Genomic DNA, 8826 nt, shown 5'->3' with positions numbered 1-8826 from the left:
CATAATTAGATTTATTTATACCTACATTTATTTATTTATACTTACATATATTTATTTATACTTACATATATTTATTTATACTTACATTTTGTCATACATTTTGTCATACATTTTGTCAAACATTTTGTCATACTTACATTTTGTCATACATTTTGTCATACATTTTGTCATACTTATTGTCATACTTATTGTCATACTTATTGTCATACTTATTGTCCACGGTGTAACTTGCTTGCAGCAAAATAAATCCGTCATCCCCCGTCACCAAGTCAGGGGGCGGGTTAAAGCCTATGATTGGTGGTTCAACTTGAATTGACTGCTTTTGACTAATTCAAGATGGCAGCACCCGGTGTGGATTAAATAAATGGAATATTTCATGCTACAGTAGTCGAAATGTTGGCTGTAGCTGAGGAGATGGAGGCAACTGCAATTCACATTGTTTTTAAAATCATATTGAGGGCTTCGCTGAGATTATATCAACGGTATCGGCCCTGACTGACACAGACATAGATGAAAATGTGTTCACGATCCTCAGGTAGCAGATGAGGCTGAGTGATGGTCATACATCCTGGAGGTGGTCGTACTCTGTTTGATCTTAGGCTGGCACAATTGAACACTTCGCACTCTCTGGCCTGAAAATACAAAATATTGCGAACCTTTTTCGAGTGTCCAAGCGCACTATCAAGCGACAAATGCAGCAGAGTGGTATCAGGTATTAATAAGAGTAGACTGTGTCTGTGTCAGGGGTATAGATGTTCGGGATCTGGAGAAAGTAATGGGTAAACGTCCCTTGTCATGACTAAAAGGAGAGCTCCAACTATTAACTCTCTAGTCTGAGAGTTGTCATTTGTTGGGGAGCTGTGAGACTCTTTCTCTGAGACTGTTGTAACGTCATTACTGCTTGACTGTCACTATGTTTACAGTATTGTGCCCTATAAAAGATGGTCCTCCGGCCTTCAGAGCGGAGAGAGACATGATTGAGACCTAAGCCTGGTGTTGTGTTGTTTTTTATTGTCAGAGGTCTGGGTTTCTCTCCCAATCTACAGATTGATAAACGTATTAAAATCCAGAACTCAACTGAACGTAGACCCCGTTTATACGGTGGGAAAACGTATATATTTTCATGCGGTTTGGCCTTTCATTTACGAGAAAAAACGGAGGTTTTATCACGGGAAACGATCATTTCTAAAAACTCCGGCCAAAGTGGAGATTTCAGGAAAACTCAGTTTTTGCGTGTGCACTGGGTCAAACGGAGTTTGCGTCACATATGCGCCTAAAATGCATTCGTGATGTGAGTGTCCTATATTTACTGTTTACTGATCATGGATGCTGTTAACGTAGTGCTCATTTATACGTTAATGCAAACGCAGGATTGCATTCTTTCAACCCTATAACTGAATCTCTCAACCCTTCCCCAGTGTGTGACTATTGGCTTTGACAATGGTATCCCCTGCACTTCCACCAGTGGACTACGAGTTTTACATTCCATCTTGTCTACCTGTTGTAGCCAAATAAACGTAAAGGACATATCTAGGACTCATAGCCAATTTAACGGATTAGCAGCCTACTTATGCAAACCTACAGGTTTAGCATAGTTATGATGGCGTTTGGGGGCGTATATGCGGGTTCATGTAAACAGAAAGTTTTTTGGAAAAAGACCTTGTGTGTACGACGTTATTTTTGAACGGAAGGGCAGAAATATTCTCTATTCTGTAATTACCCGGCTATGTGTAAATGTGGTCTTACTCTTAGTCATCCGTTTATGAAGAGACGGACAAAACACTTTCTTCATCACTGGTGATTCAAAAACTGAGGACATAAGAACCATGCTACAGCGTAACATTCTAATAGCAGCCTGATGCAAACTATGGAAGAGATAGACGTGATGGGGTAACGACAGCGCTACGACCTGGCTACGACTACTACGGCCAGTGCACCCAGTAGGCCACATTAAACCCAACATTTCATAACACTACTAGAAATACTACTAGTAGTAGACGAGTTGAGGGCCTCTTAAATTAAGGATGCAGCCTCACGCAGCAGCTGAGGGTATGTCTTCTGGGACATTCTGGTATCTTGATTTATTTAAATAATGCTCAATAACTTTTATTAAACTAAATCTGGCGCTTGGCATCCATAAACGCCAAAATTCAGTATCCCTCGAGCCTGATCGACTGGTTGAGCCTGCCTGGTGTGTAACACCAATCAGAGGCTTTAACCCGCCCCCTGACTTGGTGACGGGGGATGACGGATTTATTTTGCTGCAAGCAAGTTACACCGTGGACAATAAGTATGACAATAAGTATGACAATAAGTATGACAATAAGTATGACAATAAGTATGACAAAATGTATGACAAAATGTATGACAAAATGTAAGTATGACAAAATGTTTGACAAAATGTATGACAAAATGTATGACAAAATGTAAGTATAAATAAATATATGTAAGTATAAATAAATATATGTAAGTATAAATAAATAAATGTAGGTATAAATAAATCTAATTATGTATTTATCCAAGTATTTAACCATTCATTTATTTATTTATTTAGTTATTTATTTATTTAGTTTTGGCCCCGATAATCCTCCATAGTCACGGCGCATCTCGTGATAAAGCATATTAGTTAACGTAAACTAATTAAGTAACTTTCAGAAAATGAATCCCCACTTCACATGCTCCTCACCAATGATTACGAATCCATCCAGCTCCCTCTCGGCTGCAGGCTTCTTGGATGGGTCTTTCCGTAGTCCGAAAAAACTTAACATCTTCCAACAGTGGCGCTGAATAGCCTCGACTCGACTCTGAAAGGTATTGTCAGATATTCACAAACTAAATCAAATCTAAGCTTTATTTACTGAAGCAAAGCCAAGTAAATCTCAATGTAAATGGCATGGCAATTCGTGTAACTAGAATACAGGCAGCCGCAAATGTAAATCGTAAAGTTTGAATTATTGTAGAAAGCCAACAAGAATAATACGAAGTACCCTTGTTCATAACATAATTTACTTAGTTCACCATATTGAACGTCATCAAAGAGAATACAATACGCGCTAGCTAGCTAAGAGTCTGTTATATTAACTTCACTTCAAAGTTGAAACATGACACGCACAGAAGTACATGCCCTCGAAAACAGACAGAATATTTTTTTTACATTCAATAACAGCTCTTGTAAACAGGCACTTACCTTTGCCGTCCAATAAATAATAAGTTGTTTTACGGGCCTTAAAATATGAAAAAGGCCTCGGTTCTATTTTTGTTTACAGGTTCTTATCACGCGTACGGGCGTTAACATAAATTGATCCGAGTAGAAACAAAACTCAACACATTCGTCAGAGCATATCAGTTCACTCTTAGATTCCGTTTATTTACATTTAAAACGTATGCTTTTCGATTTCATCTAAATCTTTTCACTTAGATGTTTGGTTATAGAAAACATTATTATATTTTGTGAAGGGTCATGTAAAAAACAATGACAAGTGAGCTCGTTAGAATGAAATCCATAATCGCATTCTTGTATAACTAGCTGGTCTATAACCCCCTGTTGTCTTATTATCATCTAGTTGTTGTGCTACAGGCTGATTCATATTTTTGTATTATTATTATTTTATACCAAACTATGATGGAGAACATTCTACCACCTAGGAACAACATACGCTGTCTTTATTTTCCCGAGAGGAATTATTGTAAGGGGCATTGCGGAAATGACGTCACAAATGCGACTGCAGTATCTCCCGCGCTCAACTGTTTCTCCCGCGAACTAGAGAAAAAAGACAGACAGCCAGCTAAGAAACATGTCCGGTGTATTTGAGTCTCCCAAACCCAGGATAAATGCATCTATGCTGTCTCAGCATGTGAACCGGCCGGTCTGTTTAACGGGCCGTGTAGAGAAGGTAATTGAAAGAACCTTGTAGAAATGATGTGTTTTGTTCATGCTGGCTAATTTACCATGCCGTTTCATTACCATTGGTAGATGGTGCAGGCTCGCGTTATTTTAATTTGTGCTCTCTTAACTTATGATGTATAACCGAGGTCTGTTTGTCTTGACCCTTACAGGTCCATCCATCAGGGAAGTCTTTCACACTAACAGACGGCGAGGGCAAGACCGTATCTGTGGAGCTGAACGACCCAGTGAGTGTCTCGCTGAGATTATACAACGTTAGCTAGAGGCTTTTGTGAGCAGAGTTGTCCGGTTTTCGGAAATGTTTCATGCGCGGTTGTTCTGTTATCAATAGGAAGCAATGTTATAGGTCGAATGAGATTGATAGGACTAATAACAAGGTAACGGCAGTCCTCTTTGACGGTGACAGTGTAAAAAATGTCGTAACAAAAGGGTTCGTTAGCCAGTACCATTAATGGGTGTAGGTCTACAGCTAACTACAATAATGGCCTTTCAAAGAAGGTGGGGATCCAAGTTGAACACTTGTATAACACTTGTATAACACTTGTGTAACTCGCATATCCAAACATAAACCTTCAACCCATGACTATCGACCAGTGCTCCACGAGAAAGGTGACTGGTGAGCTTAGACTATTAACCACGGGGTCCATATTAACATTTATTTATTATACGTAAATGTATTTACGTTCATAAGTTGCCTGACAAAGGAACTAGCGCAGTTCACTTATTTTCATTGCCAGACACACACACACACACACACACACACACACATTTCCTGACACACATTTCCTGACACACACAGACACACACACACACACACACACACACACACACACACACACACACACACACACACACAGACATACTGAGAGGCAGGGTCTCTATGCAGTTGTCAGGCATAGTTACAGCACACTTTTTTAATTGAAAACTAATGCAATAGTTTAAAAAGCTCACACACACACACACACACACTTGAGCACTACCTGTGGTCTGTGTACGTGTCTGATGGGTCATTGTAATCTTGTGTGTGTGTAGCTCGATGAGGAGCTGAGTGGAATTGTGGAGGTGGTTGGCATGGTGTCAAACAAAAGCGCCGTCATGGCTACAGCCTACACCGCCCTCCGAGATGAAAAAATACCCTTTGGTGAGTATCATCAAAAGCTGTGTGTGTGTGTGTGTGTTTGTGTGTTTCTGTGTGTTTCTGTATCACCATTGCTGTGTTTGCAATCAGAACAGACTTGTCACAATAAACTGTTTTGTTTTCTGTCCCAGATTTGGAGCTCTACAATGAAGCTTTGAAAGTCGTCCATGACTTCCCTCAGTACTATCCCTTCCAGTAGAGAACAACTACAGCACTGGGTAACAAGACGGCTGTTCCTTTACGTCTTTACTCAAACAAATACGTTACAAAACGAGTGGGTATGATGAACATGGGGAGCCTCTAGCAGCCTATTCTTGACTCTCGTCCAATCCCTTCGTCATAACCTGAGACTCAAGCAGAGAGAAGGAAGCCCATACTCACCAACACACACACACACACACACACACATACTCACCATACACACACACACACACACACACTCTGCTATATCTGTCTGTCTAAGAGTCTGTCGGAGCCCAGTAGGGGATTTGTACATTTGGATTTTGTATTACTTTATTTTCTGTCCATGTATTAATAAAATAAATATGTTCATTTGTATCATGTTCTGTGTTGTGGGAGTCGTGCGTGTGTGTGAGAATGAATGAATGAATGAATGAATGAATGAAAGATGGGGACTGGAGTCTGTGACGTGGACTTTAATTGCACTTGAGTCACACACACAGTGACTTGAGAATAGATGACTGACTGAATGCTGAATGTCCCTCCCTCATCACACATCTGGTGCACGCGGCCACACGTGAAATGCGGTAACTAGTACACCATGACGACCCATTACTATGGTGACCCATACATCATGACCCATTTCACCATGGAGACCCATACATCATGACTCATTACTATGGTGACCCATACACCATGACCCATTTCTTTGTTTTGTATTGTTGGTCTTCACCCTATGTAAAGTGTCTTTGAGTACCTAGAAAAGCGCTATATAAAGTTAAAGTATTATTGATATTATAACCTTAAGCCATAATAACTTCACACAAGGCCCAAGCAAAAGAATGGCTGAATGTTACAACCCAAAGGATGGTGGCTCGACCAAATCAGACTTGATCTGGCGTCTGGAAATGCACCAACATAGGTGAGTCTCTTGGTGATATAAAGGTTAAGGTTAGCCCAGCATCAGCCATCTACCTTTAACTTGCTACTAGCTTTGTAGCTAAGAGAGGTTAAAGCAGCAATATGGAGTTCTGTTCCAAAACTAGTAAGCTAACTACCTAAAAGGTATGGAAAAACCTTGCAAACACCACCAATAGTCCAGCTTACACTGATAGAAGCTTGCCAGCACACTAACTGGTGTATACAGTTGCAATCAAAATTATTCAACCCCCATTGCTTATTAGGTTTATTGGCAAAATGTACAATTTCTCAGCTGTTTGCAATAAACAAATAACACAAGAATTGTGTAGTGTTAAGTAGTTTAATGAAACTAATATTATACTAACAAGGGTTTTATCCAAATTCAACACAAAATGCTACTTTTAATGAATTTACTGCAGTCTCAAAATTATTCAAGCCCTTCTGGGGTCTGAGTTAAGAGTTGTCTTTAACCATGGATAACACTCTAAAGTCTCGGCTGTTATTAACTTTAAAGGACTGCTTGGATTGGGGTCTTCTCATCTTGCATTGCTTGTGGCTGGTGACCAAATACTTGTGGCTTGACTTGGACTCTGGTATTCATGTTTTTCTGTATTTATGTATGCCATGTCAGTTGATCCAGGTCATGGTGTAGTTTAGGATTTTGTGTAAAGCTCTGCGTCATTAGTGACATCATCATGCATGTATGGCAACACGACGTAGCAAACGTGGCTGAGTTCCTGCGCCTTCTACTGGACTATTCCTAAAGTACATGCTTCAGTGAAAGTTTACCGCCAGGGCGCCCTCTACTGGAACCTTTTCTAAAGTACATGTTTCAGTGAAAGTTTACCGCCAGGTGCAGCATGTTCAGTCAGCATCTTGAGGGATACTAAGCTGTTTTTTTGCAAAGTAATATTTCTGAGGTGTTCAGATAAGAGAGTAATACAAACCCAATCAAAGGGGAACCACATTCCAATACATTTGAACGCCTTTAAAAAGATACAGATCCCAGACCCCAGCCAAGTCTGCTCCGGCTTTCCTTGTGTTTTGTTCCCGCAGTCTTTCCACCGTTCTGGGAGTGTAAACATGTTTCAACACTCTCTCTGGTGAATCGTCTCCAAACACACCCAACTAGCACTCAGGGGCGTCCTCTCTACCTTTAAGACGCTCTTGAAGACCCAACTCTTCAGAGAGCACCTCCCCTCCTAACTTGCACTTCTACTAGAACTTAACTTGCACTTACAGCAGTTACATTCCTGCACTTTCTTTTCTAATTCTTTGGTAAAATAGTGTTTACTGTCACACTAGGGCTCTATTGCTCGTAGCTTGACCGTTCTCTCCCTTGTACGTCTACCAAATGACTAGATGTAAATGTAACTAGGATACGTTTCCATCATGTTTTCATTCCGGGCGGATCAGAGAGGCATGAATCCAGACCATGCAGGCTTTATTCATCCCTACACCAGTCAGTCCTTGACAGAGATTATTTCCAAACACTGTTAATTATTTAAGAATATGTGAATCAAGTGCCTTATATTATTAATTACCTTATTCTTAAGTCATTAACAGTGTTTGGAAATAATCTCTATCAATCCAGACCAGTCAGTCTTCAATCCAGATCACCCTAACTCATCCATAACTCATCAATCCAGATCAGGCTTAACTCATCCTCAGGCAGTCAGTCCCCAGTCCTCCCGTGCTGGGTGGGAGACTAGCCCCCTGAGGGTCAGCAGCTGCCATTTTGGTGCAAGCCCAGACAGGAAGCTGCCATGACTCCCTGTGTTGCCATGACTCCCTGTGTTGAACTTGGGAGGCTAACGACCGCAGCACTTGACTTTGAGACTGTGCCTGAGAGATCCGATCTGTGTGTGTGTGTGTGTGTGTGTGTGTGTGTGTGTGTGTGTGTGTGTGTGTGTGTGTGTGTGTGTGTGTGTGTGTGGCTCTGGGAGGCTAACGACCGGAGCACTTGACTTTGAGACTGTGCCTGAGAGATCCGATCAGCATGACCTCTACATGACCTCTGCGTTCTCAAACAACATCAAACCAAAGAAAACTGTCAAAGCCTTCTCTGGAGTGTGTGTGTGTTTGAGTGTGTGTGAGAGACACACTCTTATCAGGTAAGGACTGGTTCTCTGTTAGTGTGTGTGAGCGACACAGTCCTCTGGTTTACACCAGACTGCCCTGTGACCCCGCTCTCGTTCATGACCCCCTTTAAACACAGAACACACACACACACATGTTTACACACACACGTTTACAACCCCTGTTAAACACAGCTGTTTGACATCACGGCCTACAGAACACACACACACACACACGCACACACACACATCCAACGTTCACCTATTAACCAGAGAGTGCAACGGAACCATTAGGGTTCACTTCACTGTACTACAAACTGTACTGAGAAGGGGCGTGGCCACAGTGACTGCAGGTAGTAGGATTGATCCTTGCCACAGGTGTGTGTGAGTCTGTGTGTGTGCTGGTTAATTGTGTACTAAACTCTCTCTTTTCAGTGTTAATTAGGTAACAGGTTGTTTGTGCTGTTTAGTTGTGTACCAAACTCTCTTTTCACTGTTAATTAGGAAACAGGTTTCCATTATTATCGGTATGAGTGAGGGTGTTTGTGAGTATGTGTGTGTCTGTGTGTTTAGTACGTACACGTGGTTCTATGTAAGGAACGGTC

At 41.2% G+C, this 8826-nt stretch overlaps 2 protein-coding genes across 3 annotated transcripts in view; one reads left to right on the top strand and one right to left on the bottom strand.

The window, feature by feature from the left end:
• Nucleotides 1-3377, bottom strand: part of umad1 (UBAP1-MVB12-associated (UMA) domain containing 1) — an 18181-nt gene extending 14804 nt beyond the window's left edge. The window contains exons 1-2 of one of the 2 annotated variants that reach the window (XM_080859511.1): nt 3188-3377; nt 2687-2804 (exon numbers count right to left, since the gene is read on the bottom strand). In XM_080859511.1, coding sequence (XP_080715637.1) covers nt 2687-2768 — 82 coding nt within the window. In that variant the 5' untranslated portion in view covers nt 2769-2804; nt 3188-3377. The remainder of the gene's footprint in view (nt 1-2686; nt 2805-3187) is intronic. The other variant, XM_080859510.1, reaches the window with a different exon arrangement.
• A 354-nt stretch (nt 3378-3731) lies between these two features.
• On the top strand, nt 3732-5562 carry rpa3 (replication protein A3). The gene is made up of 4 exons (XM_080859512.1): nt 3732-3893; nt 4057-4131; nt 4937-5045; nt 5174-5562. The coding sequence occupies exons 1-4, from the start codon at nt 3795-3797 to the stop codon at nt 5239-5241; spliced, it is 351 nt and encodes a 116-aa protein (XP_080715638.1). The 5' UTR covers nt 3732-3794; the 3' UTR covers nt 5242-5562.
• The last annotated feature ends 3264 nt before the right edge of the window (nt 5563-8826 follow it).

Source organism: Sprattus sprattus (genome assembly GCF_963457725.1).
Source record: "Sprattus sprattus genome assembly, chromosome: 20".
Lineage (NCBI taxonomy): Eukaryota > Metazoa > Chordata > Actinopteri > Clupeiformes > Clupeidae > Sprattus > Sprattus sprattus.
Note: the sequence above shows the minus strand (reverse complement) of the source record. Positions and strands in the feature narration are given on the sequence as shown.